Source organism: Periophthalmus magnuspinnatus, chromosome 24, assembly GCF_009829125.3.
Source record: "Periophthalmus magnuspinnatus isolate fPerMag1 chromosome 24, fPerMag1.2.pri, whole genome shotgun sequence".
Lineage (NCBI taxonomy): Eukaryota > Metazoa > Chordata > Actinopteri > Gobiiformes > Gobiidae > Periophthalmus > Periophthalmus magnuspinnatus.
The window spans coordinates 18,059,558-18,085,416 of NC_047149.1; the positions used below are offsets into that span (position 1 = coordinate 18,059,558).

Consider the following 25,859-nt stretch of genomic DNA (forward strand, 5'->3'; position numbering starts at 1 on the left):
GACTGAACATTCTGCTTTTCATGACCAGCGACAGCCATCCCAGACTGATAATGTGTAAAACTCAAGGGTCAGATTTATAAATAGCATTGTTTGCATTTATATGCCAATAGTTTTAATAAGCACTAGAGGTTATCTAAAACAACAATTATGTTAAGCCTGTTACTCAGAGTCTGTAGACCAGGCTCCTTTAAAACCATAGCTCAAACACAGAGCGGTAATTACTGGTTACAGGGCGAAAAGAGTCGGTTAATGTGAGGTATGTGAACCTGGCGTGGAGCATGAGGGAGGTGTGTTGTGCCTGTTCCCGCCACAGCCCCCTGCGTGGCCTGTACAAACCACTCAGCGTGAAGCACGAGCCGGCGTGGGTTTTCCCCATTCATGAAGCCACTGACTCATCGCCGCTTCTGCCGCTTCCACAGCTCTGCCGCTGTTTGCGCTGCTGCTGCTGTAGCGGTCAGTGAGTGAGCCACCTGCAGCACCACTCCGCTCCTCTCCTGTTGCAGCCCCCCTCCTCCCCCCTTTTCCTTCCTCTCCAGCGCCATCCTCATCCTCAACACGTTAGTCCAGCCTCCTTCTTACCACATGCACAGAGCGGCAGAGAGAGGCGGCACACGGAAGGACACGCACATCAGCCCGCCGCTTCGCCTGATGCATGCGTCTCTGTCACGGAACATGGCTCGACATGGGAGGCGACGACGCGCGGTGAATTAGCGGCCGACTGCTGCGTCTCTCGGCGTCTGCTCTGCCGCGGATTGCTGCAGTGCTGTACGTTCCAGCCAGGTGTGCGTGCGTGTCGGTGTGTGCGCGCGTGAGGGGGATAATTCTCTTGGACTTGGACTACGCCAGGGTTGGGGTCTGATGTCACATGTGCTTGATCGGAGGAGACGGGGCTTCCGCGAGCTGGATTTTGTGGAGGATGCTGCGGCAAGTGATTCACAGAGGGCTCAAGGCGTCGTTCTACTGGCTCGGCTTGTTCGTCAGCAGGCACCCCGTCTTCTTCCTCACCGTGCCCGCCGTGCTAACCATCATCTTCGGCTCCACCGTACTCAGTCGCTTCAAGCCGGAGACCAATCTGGAAGTGTTGGTGGCCCCGACTCACAGCTTAGCCAAGATCGAACGCAGTCTCGCCAACAGCCTCTTCCCCGTGGATCAGTCCAAGCACAAGCTCTACTCGGATCTCCACACACCGGGCAGGTACGGGAGGCTCATTCTACTCGCCCGCGCCGGAGGGAACATACTGGAACTAGCGGACCAGGTTCTCCAAGTGCACAAGCAAGTCCTGGAGCTGCGCGTCAATTATAAAGGATTCAATTACACGTTCGCTCACCTCTGCGTGCTAAGCCACCGGGACAAGCGCTGCCTCCTGGATGATATCATCACCATCTTCGAGGACATACGCCAGGCCGTGCTTTCCAACAGTACTTTCCACAAGGTGCCCGTGGGCTACCCCAACACCACGCTGAAGGTGAGTGCTGGAGCTGGAGCGCGCACTGCAGCTGCCGCCAGCCGCAGAGAGTGCACCATGCTCCGGGTACTGTCAGTTCTCTGCCTCCCTCCTGTTAAGGGCTTTCACCAAATTCCACCGCATTGGATAGAAACACCGGTCCATCTTTGCGCAAATGGATTAGTCTTAACCCTTTGGCTGTTGGTACATAGTTTTATGCTCATTCAACATGTCCTGTTCCATGTCGACACCTGTAATGAGTAAGCTACATTGGCAGGCAGTTACGTGCAGCACAATCAGAGCTGGCCATAATTTCTGAATGAATGGACTTAGATGGGGCGGGACTATGTAAGACAGCAGGGTAGGACAGAGGTTTGAAACGGCATGACTCTACCAGAAGTGTTGTCTTTTAAGTTTCTCATACCTACAAATCCTATCTAGAAAACCTGGCAAGATAATTAATGAAGAATAAATATAAGAACCTCACTGGAGAATTATGATGCAGTGTTAGACTAAAATGTCAACGTGCACAGATACATGTTGTCCCTCTCACTGCACGGCTATAACATTAGGGCATTATAACACCAATTCAACCCATACTGGATGACTTTAGTTGTTCTCCAAATTCAGAAAAGGTCAGGGTCACAGGAAGGGCGCCCAGTGTCAATGACCGAGTTATAGGTGAGATTATTAGTTGACTGGAGGAAAGGCGATACATGATCCACACTGGGAACAGTTCTATAGAAAGGATTGTGTTGTGAATATCAGCTGTCCTATGACAACTTGGAAAAAGTTCAGCCTTAGTTCAGCTCTATGAAGATTTAAGATCATATGGTATTTATGATTGATTCTGTATTATTATCTCAGTAAAAAGTGTTGCAGCTTGTGAGGTCCATATATTGATAAAGGCAATGCAATTTCAGATATTACCAACAGCATTAGCTGCATCCTATGTGCTATCGCCTTTTAAAGAAACAGTCCTCTGGCTCTGCGTGAGGAGTCATGTATCAGACAAATATGCTGGGAATATCCATCATGTTGATGGCCTCCATTTAAACGATAATATTTGTCCCCCTCTCAGCCTCAGCTCACACGCTATTGTAGCTTGTGCTCTGTTGCACTGAGCCTGATTATGCCCCTTAGAAATGAGCATAGATTTATATTATTGATAAGTTCACTTGATCCTTCCATTGCTTATACAGCACAATAAACTCTGAGCCTATAGCATTTTTAAAATAGGCGTTTTTGCTCTTATGAAAATATTCACACTTGTTTGAATTTTGGGGAAGTATAAAGCATGTACACATGCTGTTAGGATTCACCCTCCCGCCTCATATTAAACTCTCTTTTCTGGCAGTATTTCTGTGCCTACAGTCTATGTTCCAAAATGGTTACAATATTACCTCTAATGTAATGCATTTTACAGCCTCTTTCAGCCCATGCTGCGGGGAAAGCCCTTATAGCACACATGTTGCATGGTATTTTCTTGGCTTTTGACCACAACAATTTATTTGTTTCTCTGTCTTGCTGAGTGACGTAATCTGGAGAATTTATGTTTCAGATCATTTCAAATCTCTCTAGCAAATTGTGATAATATTTGATTATATAGTACAATTTCTGAGTGGCGTAATGTCTAAATAGAAACAAGATGCTTTCATTGAACTGCAAAATGTTAAGCGATTTCACAATGCACAACATTATTACATCAGAGAGGCGTTGTCCACACACAATTTTCAAGCATGTTGCAGGGAAACCCCCTCCCCTTACACTGATACAGCCAGCATCTGCGGCTGTCATGTGGCCAGCCCCTGTCTTACGTTCATGTAAAGCTAAAATGGCTGGTAATGGCCCACTTTCTCTTGATTGTGCCGTACAGATATGACAGATATAGCATGGAGTCCACAGTGTGCTTAAGCCGGTGTGTGGAAAACCCCTCTTCTCTCACGAGCGATGCTGGTGCATGTGAATTGATTGGCTGCATGTGGCTGCTGCTGCACACACACACACACACACAGAGCGGAGCAGAGCAGAGCAGAGGAGGGATATCCTCGTTTTTAATGCAGTGTTCCCCTCTCCCCTGCCGCCGCGTGACAAGGCTCTCTCTCTCAGCCGCAGTGCACACAGGTTTTGTTCGTCCACGCACAGGGTTAGCTAGCACAAAGACATACGCTAAAGGCTGCCTCCAATGCAGATGTCTTGTGAAGGTGTTACAGGCTAATATTGGAGTGCCGTGATGCTGCATGGAAACAGGGCTGTGCAGAGTGTGTCTGTGTAGTGGAACTGCAATGGTGACTGTGATCGGGCAAAATGAGACATAATGATTGGATTGTTCAAGGAAACACAGATGTGCAAATGTTAAAGCTTACACTACACTACACAGGTTAAGGAAAACAGCCATAGATATAAATGTGTTTCCATCCCCCTAGTCCAGCAAATGATGTCTTAACAAACATGCCTTAACAAATTGTAATACAAATGTAATATGATGTCTAGGACTAAGACTTGTTGTAGCAGCACTAAAGTTTTACATATAATAGGCTTTTGTCAGGACGTTCACACGCACACAATCTTTGTAAAACTGTCTTTTGCTGCTGTCCCAGTTCAGTAAGAAGTGCAGAGTGGCTAATAATACAGCATGTAATGAAAGATGGCTGCTTCAAAATGCTTTGCGCAGCGATTATGTCCCCGTTTTTATGAATACTTCCATTGGAACTTTTATACCGTACTCTATGTATGTAGTATTGTTTCTGCAATACCACAGAATGGCCATTACTCAAATTAGCCACAGGTTTGAGGTCATTTATGATAGACCTTGCAATTCTGATGAATTCTGTCATGTCTGTTTTTGGGTTTTTTTGTGGAAAAAAATGAATAGATCTAATGTGTTATAGATTGGGAAAATCTAGGCACCGTAAACAGAGACAACAAACAACCAACCAACTAACCAAACTCTACCCAGGCCCCTGACATGGATTTAGAACTAACGACTCTGCCACTGCACAGCCAGCACAAGCTCTGTTAACTCCATGTGCCCCTAAAGCCTGCCTGTGGACCCCTCTCTCTCAGTCTGGTACTGTCATATTCCTGGATGCACATGTGCTGTGCTGCTCTCAGCCCAGTGCTCATGAATACTGCACAAGTGGCACTAGCACATGTTTAATGCAACACAGAGCTGTCTCCATCAGCAGGAGGCCACACTGAATCCTGATGGGCCCGAGCCTCACTCACATGTCTGGAGCTTGTTTCTTGTACAGTTAGTTTGGAGTGTGAAAGTTCATGCCTCTGTATAATAACCCATTTATTCAGTTATCCAGCATGCTGATGTCAAGTACTGAGAGCACTTGGAGCTTCCTCTGCAAAGTCAAGAGTTACCAGGAAGTGCTCCACTCTAATTGCCTGGCAAGTCCAGAACGAAATCTCTCTGTGTTTTTGAGATCAGTCTGGCCACCACTCCGTCACACCTGTGTTTAACTCCAAACACAATCAGATTAACTTATTTTGGTGACATATGTGAAACCCATTGGTCGATCTGTCATTTACAACACAAACTTCTGTCAGCTCAGATTAACAGTTTAATGCTTTACTCATTGATTCTGCAAAAATCACCAAAGTTTCTAACTCCGCTGTTATATATTTCTTTCATTTATTTTTTTTCCTTGTAAGCAGCCATATTTGTTTTGATACAGACGGACCATGTTTGTCCCTGATTGGCTAATCCACCTGTCAATCATGCCCATCTGACAACAGGGGGAGATTCATTAGTGACCAGACTCACATCTTCGTAAACTATTGTGTATTAGTGTGTATTCTGGTTCTGTTGCTGTTCATTTTAGGGCTGAAAGTCAGTTTGCTACAAATCATCTATCCGTGGGTTTCAGAAAGATGGAAAAAAATAGGAACAGTTTCTATAGCAACACTTTAAAACAAAAAAATCCCATCTTTTAAATGGTGAAAAGTGCTAAAATGTTGATTATAGGAATCTGAAACTCTCTGGCACATCTCCATATTCAAAAATCACTACATTTAAAGCTTTAGATCTCAAACCTTGCACAAAATAGTTTGACTTTTTACATACATTTTTAAACAATACTTTAATGCTATTACTTAAGGCGATTTTTTTCATGTGATACTTTTACTTGAGTATTTTTTTCCCTCCAATATCCGTACATTTACTTAAATAACCAAATTGAGTACTTCCTTGACCACTGTATATCTTCCACATTATAAAACATAAAGAACACGAAGGAAAGTTAACAGCAAAAGTAATTCAATACAATGTAATTTTAGGCAAAGGATGGTGTCAATAATGCAATAATAAATAAGGGATTGATAGATTTGTAAGGGAAAACACAGACTTCCTCCTGTATGTAGTTGGCATGGTGAAGGATTCAAAATACAGACTTATGAAACAGACTTTGAGGTTGAAATGATGCCTCAGCCACATAAGAACACTTAAATCCAGGTTAAATGGCGGTGTATTATCTGAGTGGTGTTTGTTTAAGAACACCGGGTCGCTGTGTCACACTCAGTACCTGCACAAAAGCTGCGGCGCCCAGATAAATGTTGAAGAATATGATATTATTTAATCCACTGACACATAAAGGCTCTGAGTCACCGCCAGCTGCAAACAACCTTAAAGAGATCCATGAGTCATCCCCATGTATCCAGTCTGTTACAATCAGAGCTGTTTCTTCACAATTATATCTTAAATGATGCCAGCATTAAATGTTCATATGTTACAAAACCTCAACCCAGGATTTATGCTGCTGTAAACAGTAGGGCTGCCAGCGATTATTCTTTCAATTAGACAAGTCAAACTATTATTTCTGTTGTACATGGAGACTCTTAAAATGCATTTACAGCCTAATAAGGGTTGAAATATAATGGTTGAGGACTTACTGATTTTATTCTTTTATGGTATTTTGATTTAATACTGCTACTACCTTTGCTATAAACAGGTATTTTCGTATGTGTTTTAGAGCCTGTATAGTCCAGTAAATCATTAAGATGAAAAAAATACGATTATTTCTAGTATACGATTATTTTTAGAGTCAACTAAAGAGCCCTGATTAGTCGACTGATTGTTGCAGCCTTAGTTAAGAGGTGAAGGGCTTTTATTGGAGGTGAGATTGGTTTTAGTCCCTTTTTGAAAGTTGGACGCTGAATTGTTTCTGAAAATAAGCCACAGTACCAAAACAATGACTGGATATATATATATATATATATATATATATATATATATATATATATATATATATATATATATATATATATATATATATATTTACATTTACAGATTTATATGAATATATTACATTAGACATTTGGCCTGTAACATGTAGCAAAGCATGAATATGCAAAGCTTATTGTACAAATTGTTTTCCAAATGCATTAATTATTTTTTTTTTAGTTCTCCCTTGCCGAGAAGGAGGGTCTAAAGACAAGGGACAGTTCTCCATTTGCTTGTTTTATGTTGATTAATTTTTCTCTTTCATTGTTGATTTTCTAACTCTCTCTTCACAAAAATAAATTGAATTGAAATGAATAATTATTCAATTTCAATTAAATAAACACAACAGAAAAACTTTTAACCTTTTTAATATAATTTGGTCACGTTCGGCGGGCCAGATTAATAAGACCAAGGGGACGTGTGTGGCCCCCGGGCCGTAGTTTGCCCATGTCTGCTCTAGCATCTGCACACACCAGTCTGAATGTGTGTGTGTGAATAAGTGACTGGTCCCTTGATGTAAAGTCCTTTGAGTGCACGAGCTTAGACAGGAGCTATATAAATGTGAACACTTAGCATTTAACACACTGCAGTTAACTTTAAACCATTCCACTGCCACTATTCTTGTGTTGACAGTACATACAAATTTGTGTTAACCCAATTCTTCTGATAAATGTTCCTTGGACTACATTTTAAACCACCGATCCTTCCCACTTGCTGTGACCTGGTTCCCGATCTCTCCCACTCCTAAGTGCTCTGACAGTCTGCCTGTGCTAATTCACGCTCCCTCGCCTTCTCCTCGTCTTCTCCTCGTCCCACGTTTGAAGCACACATTTTAGTCTAGAGCTTGTTAAACTAGAGCAGTCCCAGTGCCTCTGAACTCTGAGCGCTGTTCCCCCGAGGTGCTGCTTAAAAATATAGATTTGTTGTTTTGCTGTCGTGGCTGTTTTTCCAGTTGTGTAATCTGGGGAAGCTGTCAGGTGTTACCCGAAATAACATCACATGAAAGAGAGGGATAAAAAAAGAAAGTGGGACAAGATCGCTCTTAGCACAGACTCACCAGTGTGGGAATAGCAAATAGTTTCTGTGTGGAGTGTGAAGCTTTAAGGGGGAGGAATCACATATAAGCGCAAACAACGGCATATTTCCCATGATGCATTTTGTTGGAACTTATGTGTATTTGTGTAATTAGAGTGATCAGACTAGTGGAACCTATCTAATCGTTTATGTCACATCAGCTTTTCTTTACATCCCATATGCAAAATAGGGTAATCTGTGAGATGAATATGAATGAACCTGAATTAAAGGTCCTATATTACCCAAAAATGTACTCTTCTGAGCTTTAAGATATGTCTTTATAATGTTGTTACCTCCAGAAAAACATACTTGGAGTTGTGTTTTCTTTCATTCATACATGTTCAAGTAATCCTGCATTATTAGTCTGTCTACATCTCCACAGCTCAAAATGCTCTGTTCCACCCTGTGATGTCATGTAGTGGTAGTTTTCAAGTTAACAGCCACTTATTACCTTTAGTTCAGTAGGGATTGGAAGGCTGAAATCATACACTGATCTTACACTAAAATTTTATATTAACAACTGCTAATGACACAAATATTAGACAGGCTGAATCAGGACAGAAAATATGGCTTTCCCCTCAGTGGGTTAAATTTTTACAAAAGACGTTCCTCCCTCTCCACTGACTCATTTTCACTTACTATTCCAAGTTTTATTATTAGCTTTATAGGTAAGTCTTATAACTTTTATAAGTGGTTTTGGGGTGTAATTGTAAAACTGTTGTAGGATATAAAAGAATCCTCTGTAGCTGGTCAGAAAAAAAACAAGCTTCCAAGTTAACAAGCTTGTAAGTGGAATTTATTGACCAGCCAATTTGTTAATTGCAAAAATATATTTAAATTAATTATACAGTTGAATCACACTCCTCAGACTCCCCAGTAAGGTCTATTCCAGAGTACTGAAGAGGAGAATGGGACCAGTAGTCGAACCTTGGATTCAGGAGGAGCAGTGTGGTTTTCCTCACGGTCTTCAGACACTAAACCAGCTCTTTACTCTCCATCGGGTGCTCGGGGATTCATGGGAGTTTTCCCAACCAGTTCACATATGCTTTGCGGATCTAGAGAAGGCAATCGACCATGTCCCTCATGGTGTCCTTTGGGGGGTGCTCTAGGAGCATGGCACAGGGCCCTGTGGTAAGGGCTGTCCGGTCTCTGTATGACCGGAGCAGGGACTGGGGCGTTTTGCATCCAAATGTGAAGCAGATGGGATGAGAATCACCTACTCAAAATCCGAGTCCATGGTTCTGGACCGGAAAAAGGTGGCTTGGTAGAGAGTCCTTGCCTCAAGTGAAGGAGTCCAAGTATCTTGGGGTGTTGTTCACGAGTGAGGGAAGGATGGAGAGTGAGATTGACAGGCGGATCTGAGCAGTGTCTGCAGTGATGTCAATCTATCTTCCTCACCTCTGGTCATGAACTTTGGCTAATGACTGAAATGTACATACAATCAGTCGAAATGAGTGTCCTCCGCAAGGTAACTGGGGGCTCCCTTAGAGATAGGGGGAGGAGCTCAGTCACACTGGAGGAGCTCAGAGTAGAGTAGAAGACCTAGAAGTAGAAGAAGTAGAAGACCCAGGACACGCTGGAGGGACTATGTTTTTCGGCTGGCGCCTTGGGGTCCCACTGGAGGAGCTGGAGGAAGTGTCTAGGGTGATGGAAGTCTGGGAGTCCCTGTCCCTGCAACCTGGCCCCGGATAAATGGAAAAAACTAAATGGATGTTTAAATTAAAATATATATTTTCAATATTTAGAACTTTGTGGACATGTGATACAACCTTTAAAATAGTTTACCCTCTAACCAGAAAGTTAGTGGTTCTCTTCTCATATTCCTCAGTCCTGCACATCGTAAACTATATGATTTGTTTGTTGTGGCAACCTCATAAATTATATCATAATAAAATAATACTATTTAGGGTTGTATTTCCATCAGGGTCCACTTATCTGCTTTTTAAATGAGTCTGTCACCTATAAAACACTGCCTTATAGATATATCTCACTGAGTATCATTAGTTTGGTACAGTTCATTCTGGTCGCCTCTTATTGTCAGGACAAGAGCTGCTGGCAGAGGGACAGAGAAACAGAGCATCAGAGCAGAGCCGGAGTGTAGCCGGACCGGCTCTACGGGGGGCAACCACGTGGATCCTGGCACTAACCAAAGCTGTGTGTTCTCAGATGACTCATATTAACTAGTGTTGATTTTCTTCACCAGAATCATTAAGAGAACAAGTGTGTTGTTTTCATCGTGAAGCTCAGGAGACTCAGCTGAGAAGACAAAGAGGCAAGCTATAACAAATATGTGGCTGCTTTACTAAGAGAATAGGGACAAGGGGAGTTAGAGCGGGGAGTTCGTGATAGACTGTTCAGTGTTGAAATGGTTGGATCGCATTGACAGTACAAACCTCAGAACTTGTTGGTTAGATCCACGCTCTAAAAAGTACATATTGTTCTTGCATTCTTGGGCAAGACCTATGAATATAGTGTGTGAGTAATAGACAATTGGCTGAAACTGCCACCCACAGTTCCATCACTCTAACTAGGGCTGTGCTATTAATCTAATTTTAACTAAGACCAAGATTCAACCATCTCTAATCATCTATCGAGTGGTCCACAGCCAATCCTCTGTCATTAAAAACATGTGGTTTGGAGCAGAGTTCAAACTTAGGAGGAGGGAAGTTGAAGTTTTTTGTTTGGAAGAATATGTCTGTGCCAAATATATGTGTTGTTTTTTTTAGATTTTAATGTTGTTCCATCATCAAAACATATATGGAGTTGTATTTTGCACACTTTTTTCATGAATCCAGTGACTTTTAGCCATTGGGAAACTGCTGTACAAGAAAGGCATTGTTGTAATTACTGGTTAACTAAAGAAAAAACTACATTTTCCATAGTATTTTTATTTATGTTACTAAAGTCAAGTGATTGCTTCCATCTTCCTGTCGAGCTAACCCAAGACTTTACAAAGGTGTCTATTTACAATATAAATGTTGCACGCTCCATCCATCCTCTTCCTCTCACTGTTTCTTCTGCAGTGGGCGTCCAATCACAGACCGGCAAAATGAGGAAGTGTTAGCAGAGTGGCGCGAGTGTGGGAGGTGCTAGTTTAGCTTTGGGATATGTGTTGTGAAATATTCTACTCAGGCACTGTAGTTTTCCGGGTGTCTTTTTTAACAAGAAAATCATTCGGAATCTTACGTGCAATAATATCGAAAATGAAAATGTGACCGCCTCTCTGACTTACGAATACACTTTTGGATTTTAATTTAAATGATGTTTGTTTCAATTTTGACACATTTTAAACACAAGGAGCTCAGTCTTTAACGAAGTATAAGACCAGACTGAAAACCCACCTCTTCTCCCTGGCATTTAATACTAGCTAGACAGGATATCTTGTTTTATTGTTCTTTCCCTATGTGTCATGAGCGTGCTCCCGGCTCCATCGACTCCAATTCACTTAACATTGGAAAACTGTTGTCCCTCTCTCTGTAATTGCTGCAGTGAGCCTCATAATTTTAATCTTGAAATGTTTTATTTCGCTATTTTGTCCGTGATTCAAAACATGAACATTAATAACAGACAAATCAGTTGCCTTTTCCCCCCAAGGTCGTTCCCTCTAGCGTTAGCAACAGGTTTGATTGACCGGTGTTGCTGAACCAGTGGTGCGGACAGGAAGGGGAGTTACCTTCAACAGCCTCACTCCGGATTGGCTCTTTGGTTGCCATGATACTTACAGTCGGAATACCAAATGTGGAAGTTGGCTCTAAATTCTCCCCTATAATGAGCTTCATTTGATATATAGGTGATGTCCACTTCTTCATACAATCTATACTTTTATGTGAAGCGTTTTAAATGTGCTACATACATAAACTTGAATTGAATTTAACATTTTGGATATCTTCAAACCAACATTCTTATTATTATGTATAATCTGATCATCGTCTCTCCTAATTAAGACAGACCCCTACAACACTTTTGTTTATATATTTATCTTTAGACTGATGGAGAATGATTGGCTAGTGCTCAATTATTAAGCTATACTAGACTGAATGTACAATGGATACACACAAATCACATGGTAGTCTTATTGGGTGAATATAACAGACGTTCCAATTTGAGTCCAGTCACATTACACAAAATGCCACATATTCTTCCCCTATACAAGGGCTAGCACAGAGATGAATGTGTAATATACAGTGGGTGTGTGATTACATGTGGACTGGTTTGCTGGTAATGTATTAGCTAAACGCACAGGCGATTTGTCCGGTGAGGAGCTGAGGAGAATCAGGCCTTCTGTATTAGATATTGATTGGGATGCTATTTTAGTTCAGATTTAAGTAGCTATACAGTAAATTACCTCTGGCTAAAAGGTCAAAGTTCAAGATATGTGTTAGTTAGACCATGTATCTTATCAATGGACTGATTGTTACATCTGAAATATGAAACTATTAATGTCCACAATTGGTGGTGGACAAACGGTTATTTCCAGAAATCTATATTCTAAATCTATATTGTTTTTTGATTGTTGGTTTGAGATTTGAAGCATGTTCCCACTGCTTTTGCACTTAAATAATACACACTATTGATAGCCAACTATCAGTAGCTGAAGATTTATTGTCATGTACTGAAGTTTTTCTAATAAACTAAGACCGTGTCATGCTTGTGCTGGTTTGGTCCTGGCCTGATCCCGGTTCAGTGCTGATATAGACTTGCTTTGTCCTCATTATGTTTAGTCATGGTCTTGTGGAGATTCAGTTCTGAGTGTAGTGAACCCTAATCTGGCAGAGACTAGATTGATCCCAATACTTCATGCAGTGTCACATCACCAAAGCAAGCCAAGAAATGTAACTTTTGTTAAACACAGAAAAGCCCAGACACACATCCTAGTAGTGCTTCCATGTTTTTCCAAAAACAAACGTGTGTTTTTATGGTGCCTGCCATGCTTTTTTTGCTTTATGTGGGCACTTTGGGTTTGGCTTCTGCCCAAACAACAAAAAACACTGTCCTCTGATTGGACTGGTCATCCAGCGACTTGAGCCAAAAGGCAGACACTCTCATAAGTTTGTGAACTAACAAATATTACAAGCATTTTTTGCAACGTAATGTGAACCCAGCCAAGTATAAGGAATAATCCACAATCACAATAGTATTTACCACACATAGTTTAGCAGAGAGGGATTTCAGTTTAACCCCACAATGGCTACACATTCTACTAGTAACACTGATCCTACTGTTTTCCTTTTTTCCTCAAGGATGGGCGTGTGTCATTCATCGGGCACCAGCTGGGAGGGGTCACCTTCTCCCCTAACAGCCGTGACCAGACAGTGAAGTCGGCGCGGGCCGTACAGATCACATATTACCTGCGTAACAATGGGCCTGTGGTGCAGGACATCATCGCCGAGCGCTGGGAGAACGAGTTCTGCGCCCTGGTCCAGCGGCTGTCCTCCATCCCTCCCCCACACAGCACGGATCAGCTGCACCTGCAGTCGCTCACCTCCTTTAGCCTGTGGAGGGACTTCCATCAGACTGGGGTGCTGGCCAAAGGAGAGGTGCTAGTGAGCCTGGTGCTGGTCCTGCTGGCTGCTACTATCTCCAGCTCCATGAGGGACTGTCTGAGGGGGAAGCCCTTTTTGGGGCTGCTGGGAGTCCTCACCATCTGCATCGCCAACGTCACAGCCGCAGGGATATTCTTCATATCCGATGGAAAGTTCAACTCCACACTGCTGGGGATCCCGTTCTTTGCAATGGGTGAGTTTGTTTATTGTTATGTGACAGTCACTTCATCACAGAGATGAAGAGACAAGTAACTTTTCTGTATTTTCACTCAAATAAATATGAGAATGTAGTCAAATAAAAATAACACTAAGTGATAAATTATACAATAAGTCAATACAGAACAACAAAAAGCCCTGATCATATTATTCAACTGAATGCTAACTTTTAATTTGCATTACTCCCAGTTGTGAATATACTGTGCAGCAGAGCATACAATATAAGTGGATTGTCATGTAAATAATATTGCAGAAGAGTACAGTATTATTTAACATAATCCTTGTATGCCTGTGGTCTGAATCCATTTGAGCAATTCTGATAAAAGGATAGGCAGAATTGTTCACTTGAATCTAGTGCTATATGCATTTTTTTCTAGTTTTCAATGATATAATGTATTTAAATAATATAATAAAATAATGTAATAGGTGAGTTTCTAATTGTGTGTAAAATTCAGTGTGGATCCTGGTCACACCTGTCCCAGTTTTGGTTGTCTGCACAGCTATTTAGACATTTATAGTTCCCCGTGGACCACCTATTACATTTTTGCTAGGTTAGGTTGAGACCAAATTTCTTCTGTGACCTATTTTTCTATAATATGTTGCTAGCACAGATTCAATGAGACACTTTCCGAAAAGGAATTAAATGTTTTATTGGTCTTGTACTGTAACAGCATTTTAATCTCAGTTATAGAACACCCATTGTGCTTGTGTCTGCTCCATTGTTATAATCTATGACACTCATGGACTATTATGTTATAATTTGCAAATTTTACATCGCAGTATTCATCTAAAATGACTTCATAAAAGAAACAAGTGCGCTGACTTCCTGTTGGAAATCTGTGGTACCCAATGGGAGCACAACAAAGAGGTGTGTCACTGTCGGCCTTTACTATGGATAGCTGCAGATCACACTAGCTGGTAGCAGATTTTTTTATTTGTACCAAAATGACAATGTAATGCAGCCAAAACCTAACGTGTATCACATTTAAGAAAATAAAATTGAGGAACAAAGTAAGTACAGAGCAGCAGGTGCATGCCATTAGTGGTGAGAATGGGGATTGATTGGCAATGTGGCATCTCGAAAATAAGTGATTAAAGATTACTCAAACATGCACAAATCACTCCAAAAACAACTTCAAGAGGGTAAATGAGAAGGGAAAACACTATAACATGATTAAAAGTTCTGAAAAGTCGATTTTGCATAATACTTTAAGTTGCACCTTGTCCCATAATGACTCACTTTAAACACATCAGGCAGCATCTTCATTTCTAGCCTCTATATGGGCAAGTTGATCATTGACAAATTAATATAGATTATTTTAATTTAATACATCCACATCTAGAAGAATTATTAAAAAAAAGTCTTGGTGCAATAAGTTTGACAGGGATGTTTTTAACAAAAATTAATTATACTTGGATCGTGCAACAACAACAATCTTACGCGGGTGTCAGTGTGCTTTGTTTACACTTCTATCAGATTTATTTCTCCATTCCAACGTTATCACTATTGTGGCCAAATTAATGTTATTGTAGGCATATCACAGAAACACACAGGGTTTGTAGATAGCAATACGATTAATCAACGAGCAAAGTATTCCACAAAAAGTGCGCTATGAGTTATTGAGAAATGCATGGATGTCTTGGTTTTCAAATATTTTCTTTTACAGTACAGGTATGGCATGATTCTTGCCATGTGTTTCAAAGCCTCGGTTCATGTAACCTACAGTAGCATGTGTGCGTGTGTGTGTGTGTTTCTATGAATACTGTCAGGTCAGTGTTCCCCAGGGCTCAGCTCCTCCTGCTATATTCCAGCTCACACAAGTTTAAATAAGACTCACAGTGAGAATAGAACAGAAGACAGGAGGAGAGAGGAGTAATGGAATGTATGTTGCATGTGAGTATCTGTAGAGTACCGCTCAGCTTGGGTTCATTCACTCCATTTGCATAAAAAAGTGGGTTGGCCATCACTCTCTGTTAGAGGAGAACAGCAAGGTATGCAAGATATCCATAAGGGAATACTTCAAAAACTGCCAGAATACCTCACCTGTTTGTTAATCACTGATACCAGATCATTTAATAGAACATTTAATATCACATGGCTGCATAAGGCTAATGACAAGCTGCACCAAAAATGAGATGGAAAGAGGGCTTTTAGCTGTTTTACTTCACAAAAATGGAATACACCTCAAGGAAAAGCAACATCGGATACATTGACTGTTGCAATTTAATAATCTGGTAACAAACTTTTATACACACACCTGCACCTGTTTTTTAATGTTTTATATGGACTTATATACTTTGTTTTGTTTGTTTTTGGTTTGTTTTTTATTTTAAACGGGGCAGCAATGAAAAAGAGAGCCCAAGTGCTCTCATTGGGTTCCCCTGTATAAATAAAGATAAAGAATGAAAGAATAATTTGCATAAGATTTCATTATCGCTCTAAAACAGGGGTCTCCTTCCTGTAGCTGGGGAGTTACAAATAGATTTCTATCCCTCTCAAAGAAACCCTCCAGAGGATTTATGAAATATAAGTTCAGTTGTGCCAATTTTATGACTTTGCAAACCATCCCGACACCAAAGACTTCACTAGTTTAACAATGGGAGGCTTTAGAGGCATAGGGTGCAGAGTTTTCTTTCCTAACTGTTGGAAAGGGGATGAGACTTTGTGTTCTCTCAAAGCCTTAGATGTTGCCGTTAAACGCTGATATAAATATTAATAGCCATTTATTAGTGCACATGTTTAGACATCTTATCTAGAATACTGTATGTCATTCGGTGTCACACCCATAATTCGGAGATGGGATCATTTGCTTGAGGTAGATCTGTCACGATAAATACTGTATCGACTTATCATTCACTACACAACAGATGGATCATTTTGGGGGGTCAGTATTTATCATGTGGACTTTTTCTTTGCACCATTTAGACAGTTTTTGTTAATTTTCTGCATTATGATGAGATTTGAGCTGTAAAAGCTTGAATTATGAACTTGTATGACTCATTATAGACACAAACTAACTACTAAGTGTTGCGCTCTGACATTTCTTTATTGCAGCTAATATTCATTAACAATTTTGTACATATAGAATACTTTTTTGGGGATAATTCTGCTTTATGGTTTGGTTTCAAGATTATTGTTTATCATCTATATTTACTTCAACGATATATTGCACTTCAAAATTTGTTACAGGCTTAGCTTGAGGTACAGGATGGATTAATACAAGTGTGTATAGCTCTGGTTGGGGGTCAGATGCAGCCTTTATCATGCATAAAGGTCCTTAATAATCATATGTGCATTTCTATATACACAAATACAGACAAAATCATACAAAAAAGTATATATCTTTTCTTGTGCAATAGGTTTACTGTTTGAACATGCTTCTTTCTGCAGTGGTCTTCTGGCTGTGTTGTGTTGAGATCAGTGGCAGTGACAGAGGCGTGACAGAGGCAGACAGTCTGATCCAGATGGGAGGTGGAGAAGGGTGAAGGAGATGGAGAGGACTTGATTAAGTCTGTAATTCTGTCAGACAGGAGCTCAGAGCAGCAGATGTCCTCTTCCCCTGGGACGTCCCAACAGCAGCACGATCTTCTCTATAGACGCACTGACTCAGACCACACACTATACATTACACGTTACACATTACATGTTTCTTATGTTCAGGTGAAGACATGCCTTGTGTTGAGGAATATAAATGGAATGGTACAAGTTAAGATAATATTTGGTTTTCCGAATACCACCAGATCTAAACCTGGACTAAAATGAGACTAAACCATAAGTTCTAAATACTAATTAACCCAAGGACAATTTTCATAGCTTTGTCTCTAAATAAAACAAAGATGCAGCCCATAAACCACCAGTTTGAGAATTACTGCACTAAAAGGACTGTGTCTCCGAGCTATCCCAGGTTTCCTGAGCAGCTGGATGAAGTGTCTAGGGAGAGGGAAGTACAGATGGCATTATTTCAGGAGGGTCACTTAATAAAAGGTCCTTTTAGATTCCCCTTGTTTCGGGTAACAAAGCACATACATGGGGTTTGCTTGCCTAAAAATGGAAAGTGTCATGTTATAGTTGTTCAGTTTGGCATTGGTATTTGTATTGTAAAGTCTCAGTAGGGTCCTCATTCCTAGCGGATGTCACGTATTAAAATGTGTACAATGAAAGTGGGGCTCCATAATGTAATGCAGAAGTATTGATATTGCAATATTAGCTAATGTGATAATCTGTATTACAATAACAAAAATACACCACTTTTGTTTAGCAGAGATGAGCAATTCCAGGACTTAAATTACCCAAATGATTCTAATTTACATATATATGGAGTTTAAAAACACAGTGGAGCACTTCCTGTATTACCACGTGACATCACAAGGTGGAACAGAGTTTGTTTTCGGTTTGCGAGAAGAACTCAGCCTAATTATGCAGGATTTGTGCGTTAAACATGTGCAAATGAAACAAAACAAGACTCCACGTACAGTATGTCTTGGACGAGGATACAGCTTTATAACAGACCAGAAAATAGCGTAATATCGGCCCTTTAAAGGCAGTATCTCGTCTCAGTATTTTGCGACATCACACAGCTTTAAATGAAGTGTGGCTTCTTCACTGAACTATCCGATGTCCATAATTGTCCACAGAGAAATGCATACACTTGATAAGCCCAATGCAGCTTCTATGACTCATGTGTGCTGCAGTTAACCTCATTATGTGAAACAGTCTCAGTCTCTCAGTGGGCTGTGGCTTCTCCTGGACTCCTGGGGGGGACTTCAATAACACTTACATTACACTGTTATATGAACAAGTGTATCATTACGGCATTAGTCAAAAGCCTGGGTTTGTTTCAGGTGAAAGAGAGACATTATAAACAGGTATAAGGGGGTGATCCGAACCAGTTTCACTACTACAAAATGAGACGGGGAAGAAGCTTGTTTGACACAGTCTGAAAAATAATGTTCATCTGTTAAATTAAAATGTGTTTGATACCTTATTTTAAGTTTTTGTTGTATTGTATAAAGCTTTCAAAGTGTACCTGGTATGCTTGGTCAGTTATTAGGCAAATTGTTGTTTTTTTTTGTTGTTGTTGCTATTTTTTCTTAAAGCAAACATCTTAAAATGGAATTATTGGACATTTCAAAGTTTATTCTGTGGTTCTAGATATAGTTAAATGTAATAAAACATTCCTGATCTGGTATACAAACTTGAATTACTGTATACTGAATGGTAAAAAAGTCTAAGATGCAAAACAAAAGACCAAAATTATGTCAGAAGAACATTTTTTTCTCATTCATATGCATGTATTATAGCAGATATCTGAGTATTATGTCTGTGGAACATTGTCTTCACGCACACCCTCTCAGGCGTCTGTCGTCTGCTCTCGCCCGTGTCCGTGCATTGATGAGTCTGCTCGCTCTAAATGTGAAAGTGAAAATGTCATCAGAGGTGGGAGGAGGCAGGCCTTTTTAGCGCTCCACTTTGGCAACTCATTTAATGTTGAGCTAGCATTAGCCATGAAAAATCTGCCATGAAATACACAGATTACAACTATGAAGATTCGCGTGCAGTGTGTCTCCACATTTAGCTGTTTGTTAGTGGCGCAGCGAGGCTATTGATGAGTTTACTTGGGTAATTTCCTGTACGTTGCTGCGGGTCTATAGTCTAAAGAATTGCGGAGAAACCAGTAATAAAGTGTTTCAATCCCAGCCCAGTGTACGAATGTAAACTCTGTACATAGGCAAGGCACTTAACCTTTCTTATCTGTATGAAAGTGGTAAGTGGTGAGTGATTGATGGTCAAAGGGGCCACAGCTGCAGATTCACAGCCAAGACCACAACAAGTAGCTTACCACCAACTACGGGAAGTAAAAGAATTGAATGAGAGTGTTAAATAATGAGCCTTTTTTTGGTGCATATTTTCAGTTTTACCCCAAAGATTATATTGTAAAATCAGAGTTTAGTGACAAATACGACCACAGTGTAGATTTGCTTTGTCTGATTGGCTACACTCGGACGTTCCACCCCAGTTTCACATTGATGTTTGAAAAAAGTGATTCTAAAACTGTGCATTTGTGAGAGCTAGGGAAGAGGGATCGACTTTTCAAAGCTTTAACCAGTTATACTTATGTCTCCTTCTCATTTACCCTCTCGAAGTTGATCAGGAGTGATTCACGCACGTTTGAGCAATCTTTAATCGCATATTTTCAAGACGCCATACTGCCAATCAACTCTCATTTTCACCGCCTTCTCTCTACTTACCTGATTCTCCAATTTTATTTTCTTAATCATTGATACACATAGGATTCGGCAAATCATTTTGGTGATGAGGTTTTACGCCGACATCTGCTCCCGTTGATCACCTCAGTTTTCTAACGCAGCAAATTTCTTTCTTTTATTAAGTCGTTTTAGATGAATATTGCGATTTAAAATGTGCAAATTATAATAAAATGCTCCACGGGTGTCGCAGATGAGCACATACTGTAGGTCTTCTTTAAATATCTGCTTCCTCCTTCAGTGGTATGAAAATCAGGTACATCAGCTTTAACAAGACTAAAGTATTATTCCTAAAATAAAGGAATAGGTGGTTTGGATAGTTAAGAAGTCATACACAACAACTTTTATTAACTAATTGTTTCATTTGCCATGTTTTGCCATCATAACATAGACTCATGACATAGTTTCAGTCCAAGGCAGAGATCAAATCGTGCCCGTAAACTCATGTATATTTTCTCGTGGTGAAGCTGAGCGGCGTTGACTTGCGGCCTGCCTGTCCTCTGCTGCGGAGGGGCCCGTCGGGAATACACGCCTGGCCCTGTAACAGTGAGAAGACGGATGATGGATCTACGGACGTTACGCTGTTGAGTGCGCTGTGGCTCTTTCCCCCCGCCATATTAAAGACTGCAGGGACCCATCATAACCCACACACTATACATCAATTAATGTAGCCGTGCCATTGGAAAAATACCGGCTTTGGGAACGATGGAGCCTTCTGGAGTCTATATCGTAAATCACACAGGAGCTGGATCTCGCTCTGTCACAGGCAATGTCCATATCCACATTCCTCACTGTGCCTTTATGTTCAGTGCAAACGGGACTGTTGTAGATTAGGACTTGCGCTGTTGTGATGGCGTGCAAACAGTAAATAGAGTATATACCATGATGAGTTATGGCTGATATTTTTTTTTTTTTTTTTTATATTCTTACCGCAATGAATTACTAGTACATATTTTGAAAGGTAACCTGCAAGGACGGCCAGGAAAATGAGCTGAAATGGGTACAAATGGGTTAAAATTCTATTAATATATATAATCAGGCTGTCTCATACTAAGGTTAACTTTTATTTTATGTAGCAGTCGCACTTGGAATATAAAACAGTCACACATCTGGACTATTGTTTCCAGTTTCTGATATGAGTTGATATCGAATGCAGGCAGATGGCGTGCCACTTGCTTATCTCCACGGTGATGTTATTGCTTTGCCTGAAATGTTCCATAGTGCAATAAATAAATAAAAAAATGAATAAATAAATTAAAAATAAATAAATAAATAAATAATAAACATATCTATCTTGCATTTATTCAAGTATTGTTTTTCATTGCCTTGAATAACATGCGTTCTTACTCTGCACAGATCTGACCTGTAACATGGCCCAGTGGTGTCACCTGCTTGTTTCTATGGAGATGGATAAGTTTAAGGCAATACTGTGTTGGATACTAGGCAGAGCAGTGACATCTCCATAGAGACTAAAATTGACTTTCCATCAGAAAAAAAAAAGAAACGTTACACGGTGCACCTTTAAAGCAAGAGTAGATATATGAAGTGAATGAGTTGGATCACTAATGCTGTACCAAACGGTGTATATTTCAGTATTCTATAAGCAGGTGTTTTTGATCCCTACAGCTAACTGCTCTCCTCTGCCTCGGGGCCTGGCTCTGATGCATCTGAAAACAGAATCCCCAGTGGAGGCCATCATTTGTGGTGCAGCAATAGGAACCCGTTAAATACTGTTCTTTATGACTCCACTGTCAGGCCATTTGTACTCACCATTACCAGCGCACCACCAGTCTTTATCCACTCAAGCACTGGGTCTGCCTCTGAATGCCTCTGTCTTTTGTGCACTGAAACAAAGAGCTTATAGGAGACACGTTTAGGGCACTAGCATCAAAAAGGTAATAACGGTGAAAGGGGCTTTGTACCGGGAGAATTGTTGTTCACTCATAAAAAAAAGGGTTTGTGTATTTCATTACAACTTGTTACGTTTATTCCATGTAGGGTTTGGCAATTTTGATACATAAAGGACAGTTCAATTATGTTATTTTATTTTTTTATGCTGATAATGATAATAAACCAATATTTATTTTATATTTATATAGATTTTTTTTATATTTTATATTTATCTATATTTTTATATTTTTAAAATCCATAAAAAATGTCTTGAAATGAGCTTCTTTTTTTTCTTTTTTTTTGGCACATTTTTAGCTTTTTAATTTGATCTAATTGTGTTCAAAAGTGCTAATGAGCTAACATCTATTGCCACATGTTACTTTTTTTACCTGACAACTGTAACCCAAGAGTGTGAAAAAGCTTTATTTATTGCTTAAGAGCAGCTACTGACCAGTTTCTTGTAAAACTCCAAATAGTCTTCCATTATGTGCTGTACTCACTTCCAACGAGGCAGTTATTAGTGGACAAACAGTGCATGGTCCATTGGGACAGAGGTGATTGGGTCCTGACAGTGATCCAGCCTATGCCTGACTGTCTTCATTATGTGTGAAACTCCTGAATATTGACCAGCAGCGCACTCGACCTACAGGTACCAGCGCCTAATTCATTTTTAATGAGACATTTAGCAGGAAGTGGCTCTTAGGCCTGTCTCTGCACCACTAAATATAGCAGCACCACAGCAGCACCCTCATGTATTGTTAATCAAGAAAAAAGTACCAATTACTGCAATGGACTTTATGACTTATATTGGCTGTTTTGGATCCGTTTTGTGTTTTTATTTCCACCCAGTCAATGTAATGTTTAAATCTGCTCTATGTAACTTTTCTGGTAGAGGGTTGGTCACCTGTTTGTCTCCATGGTAATGTCATTGCTTTGCCTGGGATGTTCCATGTTGCATTTATTCAATTGCGGGTGTTTCTATCGCTTTAAATGCCTTGGTTCAACAGTCAGCTTGGTTCTCCACAGATCACCTTTAGAGACAGAAAAAGCAATAACATCTCCATGGAAACAGGCAGGCGCACGCTTTCCAGGAGAAAAGTTACATAGTTGACCTTTAATGCATTTGAGTGAATATTAACATGCATTGATAATTTATTTGTGTAGGTGAGCCCAGCTGTGATGTGCTGACGTTGTATCATTAGGCACACATCTCCAGTGGGTTCATTAGAGTGTAAAAGAACAGTAGAGTCCGTGGAGAACATAACAGCATCTCTGACCTGGAAAATCCTCAATACAGACGTAACATAGGCTCACTGTATCTGGCATGTGGTTTTGCATCGGCTGCCCCTACTGATGCAAACACCTACACATATTTTTGATATGAATGAACTTAAAGGTGCACTATGTAACTCTACCACTTGCTTGTCTCCATGGAGTTGTAATTGCGTTGCCTGGAATGTTTCACAGTATGGCATTAACCATTTCTGCCTCCATGGATAGAAGGAGGCGGTGACATTCAACCAAGTTACAGACCCTGAGTCACAATAAAAATGTAATTGTAATGTAATGTAATTGAATAAATGCAAAATAAATAGGTTTAATCTTATACTGTGCAACATTTTCATGGAGACAAGCAAGTGGTAGATCCAATGTCTGAAAAGTTACTTAGTAGACCTTTACTGTTAATTTGAAAAGCAGTAGCAGTGGCGGAATGTTGTTGTTTTTTTTAACAGGACTGAAAAGTAAAAGTAAAACTGTCTGAGACCTAGTGAAAACCATGAGGGGTTTATTTTTAACATAATTTCAGCAAACAAAAATATAACAAATAAAAAAACACCTAGAAAAAATGATTGATTCAGCACAAATCTTTATCAAAATCACTACAACTGAAGCCTTATGAGACCTAAAAATAACCGCAAAATACTTTTCCTTTCTGCTCTTTAAGAACTTTAATGCTTTTTTTATGCTATTACTTAAGTAGATTTTTTCATGTGATACTTTAACTTTTACTTACTGTACTTACTGTACTCTTAACACATTTGAGTTGCATCACTGTTTAGTATTCAGTTGCTAGTCGCACAATCCAAACTCATAACTTCACATCACAATTCCCATAACAATATTCACTTTTTTATTTACCAGATAGTGATTTGAAAGCGATCTTCACCCATTCTCCTCTCGTACTGCTTCTGTTTTAGTGAGCGTGGAACCTATTTGTGCGATATTGCCTCCTCAGCTGTGTTTTGCTCCGTGACAAACCTCTGTAGTCCGCTGTCATCTCAGAGTACACCGGATCGATGCCTTGTAACGGTCCGAGCTCCTCCTGGAAGTTTTAGAGCTGTAATTACGTTTAATGACTGCGTATCTTTTTGGAGCTGGGAGGAGCGGGCCTGGGTTTGTGTTATATTGGCGTCGCTGGCAGGATCCTGACCAGGGGCAGTTATGTCCTACCCCCCGCCTCTGGACTGAAATAACCAGCAGGACAGCAGTAGCAAACAGTCCTCTGCTCGTCCATTTAGAGCTGCAGCACATATGGGACCTATTCTGAGGTATTGTGTCATCTTTTCTACACAGCCACTTACAAGCTTGGTCAAGTTGTTGTGCAGAAAATGTTATTGAGAAGTAGTTTGTAACAATTTTGTGACTTTAACGACTTTACCAGTATACCAGGGTTCAGATGAGATCACACAGTTCTATAGACCAATAATATTTAATACAGATGGGGGACAGCTAAAATGTGTGTCGTTAAAATGCTGTTTTTTGTTGTACTATAAAGAGAGCTAGGACTAGTCACTAATAGAGCAATGGTTCAACATTTGTGTATTTATCTTTTGCAGTTCTGCCAATGAGTGCGTACATACAAGTCCTCGAGTATCCCGGTTATGAGCTTTATTCCAGTTATGACAGTATTCTGGATATGATGTTTATTTTGTTTTCATGTGCTCAGAGAAACCAGGATACTCATATTCCTGTGTATATGAGGAGCCGGAGTATCCTGGATACTTAGAGTGGTAACTATGGCAACTATGGCACAGATATGGCAAGGAGCTAAGCAAGGTGGTAGCTTACTATGTACTGTAGATGTACTTTTCGACTATATACAGTTGAAAAGTACATCCCACAGCGTCAGTTTAGACCAACAAAGACAGCCACGGATGTTAACCTAGTTGTAGGAAACAGTAGACTGCTTTATTTTGGTTATATTATTACTTAAAAAGTCCTCGTGGAAGTTTGAGTCATGCTCCTATATCTTATTTGTTATTTCAGTTCGCACATGTATCCTGAATACGCAGAATATCCCAGTGAGATATCCTGTTTTCTCATAAACCAGGATACTAACATCAGGATACTGCATAGATATGGATGTACACAAAACCACGATACTCAACAAACCCGATCATAATTGAGATACTTTTGCACATGTAAACACACTCATTTGGAGAAACTAACCACCAATAGACTTACAGAACTATATATTTGTTATGTATATTTACTTTTTATGATCATCAAACTTGACATTCATGCTCGTTACTAAAACTGCCAACTACTGCTGCTACTACTACATACATACTAAGAATGAACAGTATGAGGGCGTCAGAAGTTGGACATATAGATGAGAACTGCAGTGGTGTACACAAGCTCTTTGGTTATACGTGGATTAATATTGTAATTCAGAGCCGCAAGATTGATCCCAGTCAAATCAAAATTGCAAATTGAATGGTGCAATTAGCTAAATGTCAAGGCTGAAATTATGTAGGTTTTATAATAACATTTGCAAACAACAAACACCCCATCTCGACAGGGTTTTATTATGTGTAAAATCCTTCAAGTTTAGACTGCTAATGTCTGGAAATGCATGGGATTATTAAATTAGTTCAAAAGTGTGTATTTCAATATCTCAGAATAGTCAGATAAATATTTACGTCACAATATCAAACCTAAATTGCGATGTGTGCCTGTAAAGTTTCAGTTTGGCTCCTAAAATCTTAATGTAATAGTTCCAGTACATATTATTTAGGGCTGTCATCAACTAAAGAAATTCTTGATGGACTAAAGACATGTCCTGTCAATCGATTGGTCGACTAAAAAGGGGGTGTGGCAAAACGTTCAAAACTATTCATTATCTTCAGGATCTGACTCAAACTACACTCAAAATACTACATATATATGGAAAAAAGGCAGGTTAAACACAGGATTC

General features: G+C 40.1%; 1 protein-coding gene across 1 annotated transcript in view; it reads left to right on the forward strand.

Annotated features, from left to right (window-relative positions):
• Positions 1-865: 865 nt before the first annotated feature.
• Positions 866-25,859, forward strand: part of ptchd4 (patched domain containing 4) — a 32,343-nt gene continuing 7,349 nt past the window's right edge. Inside the window, exons 1-2 of the mRNA XM_033990616.2 lie at positions 866-1,291; positions 12,989-13,484. Of these exons, the coding sequence (XP_033846507.1) occupies positions 866-1,291; positions 12,989-13,484 (922 nt within the window). The remainder of the gene's footprint in view (positions 1,292-12,988; positions 13,485-25,859) is intronic.